At 48.2% G+C, this 12,981-nt stretch overlaps 1 protein-coding gene across 1 annotated transcript in view; it reads right to left on the reverse strand.

Annotated features, from left to right (window-relative positions):
* Positions 1-12,981, reverse strand: part of SLIT1 (slit guidance ligand 1) — a 160,782-nt gene that overhangs the window by 8,894 nt on the left and 138,907 nt on the right. Inside the window, exons 26-30 of the mRNA XM_023519842.1 lie at positions 7,985-8,148; positions 5,982-6,106; positions 5,608-5,705; positions 2,295-2,434; positions 2,043-2,136 (exon numbers count right to left, since the gene is read on the reverse strand). Coding sequence (XP_023375610.1) covers positions 2,043-2,136; positions 2,295-2,434; positions 5,608-5,705; positions 5,982-6,106; positions 7,985-8,148 — 621 coding nt within the window. The remainder of the gene's footprint in view (positions 1-2,042; positions 2,137-2,294; positions 2,435-5,607; positions 5,706-5,981; positions 6,107-7,984; positions 8,149-12,981) is intronic.

A 12,981-nucleotide genomic window follows, 5' to 3' on the forward strand; every position in this document is an offset into this window, starting at 1 on the left:
TCTGACTGTCAAATGTAGGGCACATGCCTCCGCCCCCTCACAGCCTTGCAGGATGCTCGCTGTCCTGCCACATCAGATCCACCTTGTGGTCAGACCTGTCTCTGTTGGCAGCAACCCCCGCCCCACCGGCACTTCCCTGCCTTGACACCAGTTGATTCTGGAATACCCTCTTCTCTCTCCCTGCCTTGGTCCAGCTGGGCCAAGACCTCACCTCCTCTGTGAAGCCTCTGGTGAACACCCTAGCCATCCCTGAGCAAACCCTTACAAACTGCAAACTGCAAATTGCAAACTCCACAACCTGGAAGGTAGCTGCTCTTGCCTGGATTTTTTTTTTCTCATTCCTAGTGTTTTTCAAGCTACCTTTCTATCACACACACACACACACACACACACACACACACACACACACACACACACACCCCTGAAACCACTTTCATGCTATCATATTTACCCTTACTATGTAAAATGGCATGAAGCTCTCTGATATTTTGTTTTATTTTTTAATGCTCATCTTTTTTTTAATGCTAATCTTGACCCACCCAATTGAATACAAGACACTATTGGGTCTTGAGCGGCAGTCTGAAAAGTGTTTCAGTAGCAAAGTCACGACCCAGTCCTCATTTTCAGTTATTCACTCATGCATGCATTCTTCATTCATTCATCCAATGAATGTACTGAATACTAGTTGGGTTCCAGGTCAGTACCAGGCATAGCTGAGTGTCTGTCAGTATCATCTTTCTCCCAAGACCGGAAGTTGAGAGAACATGCACCCTGCCCCACTGTGTGCTCGCCTTGGGTGTGCGGGACAACCACAGCACAGTGTGTGGGACAGTGTGCAGCCCTGCTTTATCCCACCTCTGGAAGCCTAACCTCTCTGAGGAGTGGGCATGCCACATGATCTGCCACTGCTCTTTGGCCTGACGTGCCAACCCCACGTGGCGGCTCACCCAGGAGGGCAGTGTCTGTCCACCATTTGGACAGTCTCTCAGGTAGCCCCCCCATCTCAAATCCAGGACTCGATCATCCCCCAGCCCTCCTTCTGCCCATGGGCCTCAGGCGGCTCCTGCTGGACCAAAGGCTCCCTGGTGACTCCAGGCCCTGACCAAGCCCAAGTGGCTGGGGTTGCATCCTTCAGCCACAGACCTCAAGGAGCAGTGCCCTGACCACCCGTGCTGCCCTGTCTGGTGGGACAGGGGTCCCAGAAATGACATTACGTTTCAAAACTGCAGATGGAAGCTACATCTTAAAACTCCATGACCTTCGACTCACAGCCTTCAAGTGACAAAGCACTTTCACATATGCCAGGAACGACAGTGGTGACAATAGTCAAGGACCCCTTATTCAAACTTCCTAGGGCCAGATAATTTTCAGAATTCAGAATTTTGAGGGTTTTGGAAAAATAATACCTGTGCCCAAAACTGTATATCGTGTAATAGGCCAGCGGGATCTGGGGCCGTCCCTTAGTCCAACCTGTTCATATCTCTGCAGCAAAATTACATATATTCATATATAAACTGTCCCCATAACTATGGATAAATAGTGCCCGGAAGTAGCCCCATATCCGTGCAGGTCACCAAATACGTTCAGGTTAGATCCAATTATGCTATCAAGCTGGCTTTTGGTTTTCAGAGTTTTAGGGATTTTGTAACTGGGGATGACAAATCATGACTCTGGAATGATAATAACTATTTATGGAGCATTTATCAGATGTCGGACATGGAACTAAGTGCTTTCCATAAATTTGTTCATCCCATCCTTACAACCACCCCAGGAGGAAGTTTCTGGTGCATCTAGTTTGCAGATGAGAAAACTGAGGCTCAGTGGTCAAGCCATCCATTCAGCCATCCATGCTGTGCCCCCAGGTCTGTCTGGCCAAAAAGCCATCCCCATGACCCCCCTTCACACTGACTCGCAGGAGCCCTGCATGGCTGAGACCAAGCCCACTGGACAGGTGAGGAAATGGGGCAGGAAGGAGGAGGGGTGGAGGGGAGGAGACCTGGCAGCTGCGCCCTTCCCTGGCTCTGGAAATGGGCAACACTGACCTGGGCCCATCCGGGGTGCCCACGCACTGGCCATCATGCTGACATGGGTTCAAATCTGGGGAGCAGAAGTCCACCAGCTGCTCACAGGCCCTTCCTGGGGAAAGAACGAGGTAGAGGCAGGAAAGAAGCTGCCTCCACTGTGCTCCTAGTGGTTGACCCAGCAGAAACCTTGCAGACACTGAAGCAGGGCCCCAGCCCTTCTGTCCACAGGAACGAGCCCTCACCTCCCCACAGACATCGAATCCCACATACCCGCATACTGCAGGGGGCACTGGCAGGTGTAGTTGCCCACGCCATCCACACAGATGCCCCCATTGGCACATGCGTGCTCCACACAGTCATCTGTGTTCACCCGACAGGTTGGTCCTTCAAAGCCAGTGGGACAAGAACACCTGTAGAGCAGAGGAGGAGCAGGGCGGGTGCCCCCACGGCCGGGGTAGCAGCCTTCCTGAGATACTAGTGGAAGCCTGTGGCCACTGATCAATATCATCAACCGGAGTTTTGGTCCCTACTTTGGGCCAGGCTCTTGCTAGGTGCTAGGCTAGAGGTGAACAAGAAGACTTGCCCTCCACAGTCAAGTGGGAGAGACGATGTGGAGACAGGTGACCAGAGGAGAGGCAGTATCAGGACGGTGCAGTACTGAGGCTAGAGAGGGTGGACAAAGGGGCAGAGGACACCTAGCTCTTCCCTGTGGGGAGTGTTCAGGGCAGGCTTCCTAGAGGAGGTGATGAGTTAGTCAAGGACCCTCACAGAGGAGAGCAGGAAGGGGAGGTAAGACAGTGGGGGCAGAGGCATGGGCAAAAGCCTGGAGGGGACCTGTGGATGGAGTCCTCTGGGAGGAGGTGTCCTACTCATCCAGATAGTCCAGGCCTTTGGGAGCACTGACTTCAGGGATCAGGTGAGAATGGGGCTGGGGAGTAAACAAGGGCAGCTTGTGGAGGGCCCTGGAAATCAGTGATTTTCAAACCAGGCACACCTTACCCTGGGGCACCTGGGGTTTTCCAAGGGGTATGTGAGTCAGGGAGGACTGAGAAATTAATTTCCAGATCAAGTTCTGCAAACTCTCCTCTAGACCGACCTGCCCCAGAACTCCAGAAAGGCACACACACCTCTCCAGCCCAAGTCCAAGCTGGGACATACCTGGGGCCTAAAATCCTCAGACCCAAATAAAGGGATAATAACGAATATTGATCTTTGGAAAGTGAATGAAAAAATGTTTTTTGCGAGTCAAGAAGTTTCCAGTTCCCTGTGTTAAAAATAATTGAAGGAAGACTTCATGAAATGGTCAGCTGATAGAGCATTAAAAATAATTTTTGATGACAGATCACTCTGGAGTTTTTGGCACATAAACTCAGAAGAGTTTCAAAGACTTCAATGGTATGGCAATACTCCTAATTCTATCAGTTTATTTATGTGAACAAACTTTTTCAGCATTTATAGCTATATATACCTATCCATATATATGTAGGCTGCTGAATCCTCTCATTCTGTAAGATTTGCTCGTGGACACATGAACCAACTAAGAGAAGAAAAAAAAAGCTCTATCTCATTAAGAGATGGTCTAATAAAATTTTGCTTTTATGTGTACTAATTATCAATCAAATTTTGTAACAATAATGTTCTGATCGAGTGTATATTATTGATAATTATAATGATAACTCAGTACAAAAGAAACTTTTAATCAGAGGCTTATGGTCACAAAAAATAAGAAAAAAACTTTAAATTTATATAATCATATTGGTGGCAGAGAAATACAGCAGGGTACTCAAGAAAAGACTAGCATGAAAACATAACGTTATCTGGAAAATGGGGATGGGGAGGAAAATGGAAATACTAGTTCAAGAAGAAAAAAGAATAAGGTAAATGTTCCAATTGTGAAAGAGGAGTTTGTTCATGTAATTTTTAAACGGTATCAATTTGCTGTGCTATTCAGATTCCACTGAGAATGATAAAAGAGTGATAATTTTATTTTTAAATGTTAATAATATTTACAATATCTCGACAATTACCTTCTTTGCAACAAAAAATTAAACTTACAATGAAAAATTCCGTCACTCTAAGAATGTGTGAGGGGGTATGTAGTTTTAACATTTTGTTTGGCGGGGGGTGGTATATGAGCAAAAAGGCTTGAAGCCCACCGTTGTGGGGTATGTCCTAGAGTTTAATTTTCCCCCATGAAGACTGGTGGGGGACAGCAGAGGGGGCTCAAGCAGGCTGAGAGATTAGCTTTGTATTTCAGAAAGTCCCAGGAGATTGGAGGGAATAACTGAGGAGGCCCTTTTAAGCCTCAGGGTTGAGGGGTAACTCAGGAAGGCGCCCACCCCTTTTCTACATATAGAGCCCACCTGATGGCCCCCAACTTGTATGGCTGCAAAGTATGAAAGGGGCCGCCCCCAGCTGTACCCCCTCTCTGCCCAGCAGTGGGAGTTTCTGGGGGTGTCCTCTCAGCCCCCAACTCTCCACAGACAGGTCCCCCGGCCAAGGACTCCAGGGAATGAGCAGGGAGCTTTAAAGGAGCTGCTGCCCAAGCCCGGAGGAAGACAAAGCCTATCGTAAGGACGCCGTTTCCAAGGTGACAATGGGCTGGGAAGCCATTTAGTGTTTCTTTTCTAATACCTGGTAATTTGGGTTTACAAAGACAGGTTTGGCCATTTCTGCCAGGAGGTGTAACATCATTTTCTGAAGAGCCAGTTTGGCAATTTATTTTCAGCAACTAAATACCAAGTATTTCTCAGAAAAGCTCTGGACCTGGGATAGCTCTGAGAATTGGGGGGCTCGTTGAGGGGTCCTGGGGGAAGGAGGGTCAGTGTGGGGCTTGCGTGGTGATGTCCACACTGGGAGGACTTGAGTGACGCGTCGTAAGGGCCAGCCCTTCACTGTGCAGTGGGAGATCGGCTGCCCCTGTGTGATCAGGGTGACCCACGAGATGATGGGGGTGGGGCCGGGGTGGGCGGTGGGGGAAAAGGCCGCGGAGGATGTGACCAGGACTTGTTCCCACCTCTGGGTAGGCCTCCCCACCCTTGTATGGAGGGATTTGGGTGGTGGCCTGACAGGAAGGAGCTGGCTAAGGGCCCTGCCTGCCGGTAGCACTGGCACAATGAACAGACATTTGGCTTCCATTAGAGGCCTCAGGTTAGTGGAGGTTATAAGGGTTTAAAATGCCCCCAAAATGCCCCTTGTCACTGCCACTGCATATGCCCTTGGCCATGGAGTCTGAGTGCCATCAAAAGACCCTCGTGGCACCTGGCAAAAGTAGAAAGAGGGGCAGGAATGGGCGGCTCAGCTCCAAGCCCCAGCCCCACCCTGCCTGCCGAGCGACTGGCTCCCCCTAATCACTCTGCTTTCACTGCCCCTGGACAACAGGGGCTCGGTGTGAGTGGGTGTGGAGAGGCCTCTGGGGACCGTCTGCTGCCTCTGAGCCCATCCCCCATCTCCCCCCAGAGCACGAGGCAGGGTGACGGTGGTGCTGCTGACCATCCATTTGGAGGAGGAGGGCACTGAGGCTTGGGTGCCGGCCTCCATCAGCACCCTGCCCCCCAGGTTCCAGCCCCTCCAGGCAACTCACGTGAAGCCGGCATCTTCGCCTTCTTGTGTGTGGCAGGTCCCGCCGTTTCCACAGGGGCCACTGGAACAGCTGTCTAGAGACACCTCACAGTCTCGGCCCTACGGACCGAGTGATAGGGACCCCAGGGAGACCCAGGGGTTAGTGTGAGCCAACAGCCAGCCAGCCCCCTCAGTAGCTTGGCTTGTCTGTCCCAGGTGTTCTTTGCTCATTCATTCATATGTTGGGTCATTGATTAAACATTCACTCAACCGCCTGCTCCGGGCCAGGCCCTGCTCTCAGGCACTGTGGGCAGAGTGGGGAACGAGACAGACTCCGCCCTGGCCTACCGCACACTCAAGCAGCCCTTCTCCCCCCGCATCTCAGCCTCCACTCACCTTATAGCCACTGGGGCAGGCACACCTGTACACCTCGAGGGGGTCATTATGACAGGTGCCCTGGTTTTGGCACGGGCTGGACAAGCAGGGATCACACTTGGCCTGAACAGCCAGGGTGGGGGGACCTGAGGCAAGTGGGGGTGTTAGTGTAAGGAGGAGGGTGCTGGATAAGGAGCCCCTTACCTTCCCACCCCCAGCGTCCCAGCTCTTGAGAAACAGGTGGTGGGAAGCTCTCTCCCCAAGGAGACCTTTGCCGCTCCCTGTATTTCCTCTGGGTCATGTTCACCCTCCTTTCACAGTCCCCCTCTGCACCCTCCAGAACCTACTCTGTAAAATGGGGTTAACAACAGCCCCTGCCCCAGGGAGCTGTAGGGACTATAAATTTGCTAATCTGCAAAAAGTGCTTAATGGGCTGGAGCTGGACATGTCAGGGGCCTTCCACATGGCAGTCAGGGCGCGGCCATCGGTGTGAGAGCGCTTAAGTCAGCTGACCTTTTCTGATCCCCTCACACCCTTCTGAGGCAACTACCCCCAGCCGTGTCATCTGCTGGTCAGGATGACTCGGGTGGCCACCTTGGCAGAGAGAAGACTCAGCTCTGTGAGGAGGCCACACTTAGGAGGAAAATATCCATTGGCCTTGAAGTTGTTTCTCTCCAAGGTTGAACGGGGAAGGACCCTGTCCTGTCGCCTCTCCAGCTATGAGCATGACCTTCTCCAGCCCCTCCAGGACTCACTGGTGGCCCTTCCCCTGAACTTGGAGGTGGACAAGGAGCTGGCAGCTAAGCTCCCTAGGCACCTCCTGTGGGGGACATTCGGGCCTCACAAGAATAAACAGTGAGAATAGCCAGCTAACTCAGTTTTCCTCTTAAGACTCCTTAAGTGGAGAAATATCGGTTCTGCTGAAGAGGCATGAGTATGAATAGAAACAAACACTTTTTGGTAATAACTGAAATGAAGTGTGAGGGGATTTCTTGGGTACAGGTGGACTTCTGCTTCTTGATCCGGGTGCTGGTTACCTGGGTATGTTCGGTTTGTGAAAATTCAGAGTCATTCGCTTACGATCAGTGTACTTTTCTGTTATGTGTGTTGTATTTTAATAAAAAGTTAAAAAACAAAAACAAAAACTTCTCACCGGTACCAATCTCATCTGATTAAATAAATCCTGAGCAAATGTTTCAACCTAAATTGTTGAAATAGCCAACAGCCAATAGCCAAGCCACAGATTGGGCCCCTCTGAACTATTGTCCCTGTGACAGGATCATGCACCCGGGGTGGCCCAGGGCCTCCTCATTAACCTGTGGCTGTCAGTTTCATTTCTGATGGTGGTGTATGAGCTTGTAGAGGGCAGAGGCCGTGCCCCACAGCCTCCAGTGCACTCCTCCGGCTGTCCCCCAGCACACAAAGCTGGGCCTGGGGCAGCCACTCAGACACCTCCCTCTGCTCAGCAGGGCTCCTGGGGTTTGGGCCGTCAGTCAGTCAATCAATCAATCCCGGAACAAGCATTTATAGATGTCCAGGGCGAGCTGCCTTCAGAGCAAACTACAAACCTCCGATTACGCTCAGGCCCTGTATTTCTGCAAATGTCAGGAGAGTTGCAGCTGCGTCCAGTGGCTCAGGGATTTAAGCTAATTGCTGAGCACAATTCCACCAAAGGGAGGCCTGAGTGCTTACACTGCTGAGAGGCTCGGGGCTTCCAGCAATGCTGCTGCTATTTTTATTTTCCTTATATAACCCCAGGGAAGGATTAAAGCCCTTACTTATAGCCTGAGATTTTCTGCCTGCCTTTTTTCATTCATGTTATGTCAAGATGAGAAGGCAGCCATGCTAACAAGCCACAGGTGCCTCATTCCTGCACCTGACCCTCCCACCCAGCTGGTCACCACAGGGACACAGGAGCATCTGGAAGGCCCAGCCAGGGTTGGGCAGGTCTTGTGGCCACCAACAGTGGGAGGTAGGGACGAAACCCAGTAACCGCCACCCCTTTCTCATGCTCTTGGGCTCACCTTGGCATTCAAACTTCTTGGCAGGCGTGGTAAGGAGCAGCTTGCCCTCCATGTCTGGGGGCCCAGCACAGCGGGCAATACCTGGCTCCTTGTAACCTGTCTTCACCCAGCTGGACAGCCAGCGGAGGTGACAGTCACAGTACAGAGGATTGGCACCAATGGCCCTGGGTCAGAGAACAGAGAGAAGCAGGCATTACAGCTTCATGGGGTCCTTCACCACTGGGCACCTAGGGTGCAGGCCACTAGGCCAGGGGCTGGCAAACATCCTAACAGCCCCATTTCAAGAGCGTGTACTGTGGTTTCAAGCACAGTTTCAAGCCCTTCATATGTGTTACCTTACTTGGTCCTCACCACACCCTTCTCTCCCCATATTACACATTGAAACTGAGGCTCAAAAAGATGAAAGCGTTTGCCTAGGATGGCACAGAAAAAGGGGGTAGGTGGGATTTGAACTCGTGCTGTTGAGGCCAGAGCCTCTGAATTCATTACCTCCAGAATGCACAGGGGAGAAAGGAAGCAACACCTCACCTCTGCGATGGACCAGCTGCTTTTCCCACCGGAATGCATCTAACCCTCTCATTAGCTCCACAGTGTAAGTTTTTTTTTTCTTTCTGTCTCAAAGATGTGGAAACTGAGCCCCATGTAGAATAAGTAATTTCCTTGAGGTCACACAACTAGTGAAGGCCTGTCCCTGGATCCAGACCCAGAGCTGTCTGACTCGGAAGCTCTACCCTCTAATTTTTCTTTTTCACTTTTAATTAAACGAGGAGCACATAAATGCATTCTCATCGTAAAGCACTTTCAAACATCGCAGACCAAGGTCTTCCCCTCACACGACATTGTGAAGGTACTAAATGCCACCGAATGGTACACATAAAAATGGTTCATTTTACATTACGTGAATTCTACCTCGATTTTTTTTAAAGGTACATTCCTATGTCACTGATGGGAACGCAGAATGGAATAACGCCGATGGAGGGGAATTTTATGGCTTCTATCAAATTACCAGTGCAGTTGCTTTTGACCCAGCAATTCCATTTCCGGGAGTTTATCTCACAGATATACCTGCAGAAGTGCATAAAGACATCCGTCCGATCATATTGATGGCAGCATCGTTTGTCATCAGAACACTGGAAGCCCCCAGTGTTCATCCATGGGGAGGGGTTAAATAAATTACAATGCAAACATGCTACAAAGAAAAAGCCGACACTCACTGCAACTGCCAACCACAGAAGGACATAGTCACCACACTTCGGTGTGTGGCCTTCCAGTCTTTCCCCATATTTACACGTATGTTTCTTCCCCACGAATCAAGTCCATCCACCGCACGTCATTACTGAGCAGCTTGCTTTTTGTCACTAAATAGCCCGTCTTAGAGATCTTTCCAGAGCAGCATACGTGGATCCACCTCACTTTGTCACACTGCTCCATGGCATCCCAAAGAATGGGTGCCTCACAGGTTACCGAGCAATTTCCCTATCGCCAGAGAGTCCGCTCATTTCCAATGGCAGTCAGCATTCTTGTACATGCCTCTTTGTGAGGTGTGTGCATTTCTCTAGAACAGACACCTAGAAGTGGGGTTCAGGTTGTAGAGGAAGCACATGGAAAAAAATGTGAACAGCTGCCGTCCAAAAAAGGTCGTATGGACTTATACTCACCAGCAGTGTAAGGCCACGCCTGCTCCCTCACATACCCACCCCAGCACTATGCACATCCAGCCTCTTAATGCTTTACCAATCTAACACACAAGCTCATAATCTCCTACACCACAGTGAGAGACTGAGAGATGAACAAGACATGGCTTTGAGGGCATGAAGGGGGCAGAATTCATTGATCCAGCAAATAGAAGAGTCAGAGCCTTGTGCCTGACCTTCTTTTATATTATTCTGAATAGCATTATTTTGAAAATGTAAGGCCGTTTAAGGTACATGAGAATGAGCGCATTCGTTAAGAAACCCGTGGATGCACTGCCATTTTCCACCTGTTTCTGGACCATACAGAGGAAGTGGTTCCCCTTGAGATGTGTGCAGTCTGACGAAAGCAGCAGCAACTCTGAGCAGGAATTCCCAAAAATAGCACAGCTGATGACTGTGCGATCTTATAAAGCAGGCTGAGCAAGACTTGGACTCTGGCCTCAGTGCAGCTGCTCACTGCCCCGGCGACTCTGAGCGGCTCACTTTACATCTCTGGGGCTCACTTTATGACTCAATGAAGAGCCTGCAATCTGGGGTGAAGAGAGGGAGACAAGTACATTTAACCTAAAATGGGCGCTGAGGGAATAATTCAGCTTGGAAAAGAAAGCCAGTCCAACCTCGACACGTATTTAAAATTTTTCTGTCCTGATTTGCTGACAGCACCCATCCTGGCTAATGGGACAGGAGACACTTTCCTTTTGCCACTGAAGAGAACCAGGGTTTCTCACAGGTAAAGGGAGTCAGATGCTTTGTACCTTTAAAGCTCAGTGTGTTAAAATAATAATAATAATAATAATAATAATAAAGTGTGAGTTAATGTAATTATGTTATTCATACAATAAATACAGAATTTATTTTAAAATATTTTTTGTAGTATACTGCAGGAGTGTGGTCTGGTAATGAGCCCAAGTTTAAAGTTTACAATGAGAATGGCTGCTTTTTTCAGTCCTGTAGCTCACTTACAGAAAACGCCAAAAAAACTAAATCTGTGGCCATTGTGAATGTGGAGGCCCTTGACATGTTGTAGGACTATCCCAATTCCCAAATCCTACATATATTCGCCCATAAATGGCAGCAAAGTTGCACCTCAAATATAAGTGTCTCCTTCCGACTCTTAATATAAAAAAGAATAAAGAATAATGAAAACTACCAAAGTCAATAAAAAGCTATTCAAAACTCTTAAATTCTGGCTTGACTGTTATGTTTTCCTTGTTTCTATATAGAGCAGACTCTGAGCCACACCCGAACTCAATATTTCAAACTTTAATTTATCCAAAGGCCGAGTTCTTGTGGCTATTTCAGTAGTACTAGTAGTTCACGTTCACCTGGGGACCATTTTTCCAACAAAAACTCCTGTGGGAGAGTGGAGAGCCACAGGTGCCGTGGTGGGGACGGTAGCCAGGCCACTTGTCAGACCAAAAGGACTATGGATTCAGTCCCCATCACAAGTATAAATAACTCAGTGTTGTTGACCTTCGGTGAAACAGTAGATATTAGGTGTGTTCGTGCCAAGACCCTGCCGAGCTTCTATTAATGTAACTGGGACCAAATAGCTTTCCTGTGGCTATTTCACAGAGGTGCCAACTGTAGAGTTTAGCATATACTAAAACTTCAAAACCTCCTTCGCCTGAGCTATACCTCCTCTGCCCATCCTCCTCCCAGGCAATTTATTCATTGCATCACTGTCTCCTCCTAGTGGACTGAAGCTTCTTGAGAGTAGGAACCACAAAATCTCCCGCTGGGCCTGACAGTGATGGGCAACTGGAAACGTTTGCTGAATGAATGAATGCCTGCCCCAAAGCACGAGAAATGGAAACCTCAATATGAAAGCAAAGGAAATTCAAAAAGAGAAGAATCAACTATCACCCCATAAAACGTAACTAAATTATCATGCATTCCCTTCCAGTTCTTGTGTTCATATATATACATCTTTGAAATCAGAGTGTACCATCTTCTTTATTCTGTATTTTCATCGAATAAATTACAGCGCCTTAATTGTCATAATCAACTACTTGCTGTTCTGTCATATGGGCATGATTTACTTACTCATTCCGTATTTACTTTTTACACCGAATCCTTAATCAATTCAGAAATCTAGCTTTCCAGGGTGTAGCAGATTAGAGGCAACAAAATGCCAGACTATAGAAATGAAGAATGATGTCAGAGAACTTGGCACAGGATCTGATGCACAGTAAACATTTACGGATGGATGGATGGATGGATGGATGGACAGTCAAACGGATGACAAATAAGCTAACTGCAAAGTAAATGTAAAAGTAAACAGCAGCAGACAGATATGCAGGGTATTGAAGCCCAGAGCAGTGATGAGTGCTCACAATCGTTATGGCATTTTAGAACCACAACGGACATTAGACATAACCTTTGTACAGGTGAGAACAAGGACCTAATGCCCCATGTCCTGATTCCTAATCTAGAGTTCAAGGGGTTTAAAATGGCAGACCTCACTCTCAACCATGCCCTTGGCCCATCTACCCCTCTTGCACACTGCCAGTATGGAACAGAGATGCAGGTCAGAGGCACAGTAAGGACAGAGGGCATCTCCAGGAAATGAAACAGGAACACTAGATGCTAATTCTTGGGCAACCCCTAACGTGCAACAGAGCCACAAGTGTACCCCTCCCTTTGGACTGCATGTGGCCTTTGTGAAGCCCCAAGTGAATACGGTGAATCCATATTGACACCTTGTACATGCTCAGAAATCCTTAGGGAATACGTGTGTGCACATACACGTGTATTTCATCAGTATTGCATGTTCACACACCTGAATGAATACAAGTGTGTGTCCATTTCCCAGGCTACTGCCTCGTTCCCTTTAAAACTGAGCCTAAAGGACAGAGTTTGTTCACAAGGTTGCTTCATAATAATGGAAGATTTCTTTCACATAGACATCTTGTAGACAAATGGGCTTAGATGTAATTAACAAACACATCTAATCAGTAATGCCCATGCCCTGTTCTACGATTACCGCTTAATCTTTACTTATTGGTTTATTTCTTACAAATTGGATCTGGCTTCTGGCCTGATGTTACTGTTCTTCTGAGAAAGACTGAATTCGTAGATAGGTATGGGTTCAAAATTTGTTTTTGCAGTTTTGATTTTTAGTTTGTCCAAAACATATGTTGTTTTTTCATCTCTCATTTGAAAAACAAAGACTCTAGATTTTGAGTGAGAGATGAGGTCAAAAAGTACTTGGATATTGTTCAGTTTTCATGGGGAAGAAGTGCAACTGTATATTTAAACCCAAGCATAAGAGATACACAAAAGAGGAATCCAAATGCGGGA

This window comes from Pteropus vampyrus, unplaced genomic scaffold (genome assembly GCF_000151845.1).
Source record: "Pteropus vampyrus isolate Shadow unplaced genomic scaffold, Pvam_2.0 Scaffold238, whole genome shotgun sequence".
Classification (NCBI taxonomy): domain Eukaryota; kingdom Metazoa; phylum Chordata; class Mammalia; order Chiroptera; family Pteropodidae; genus Pteropus; species Pteropus vampyrus.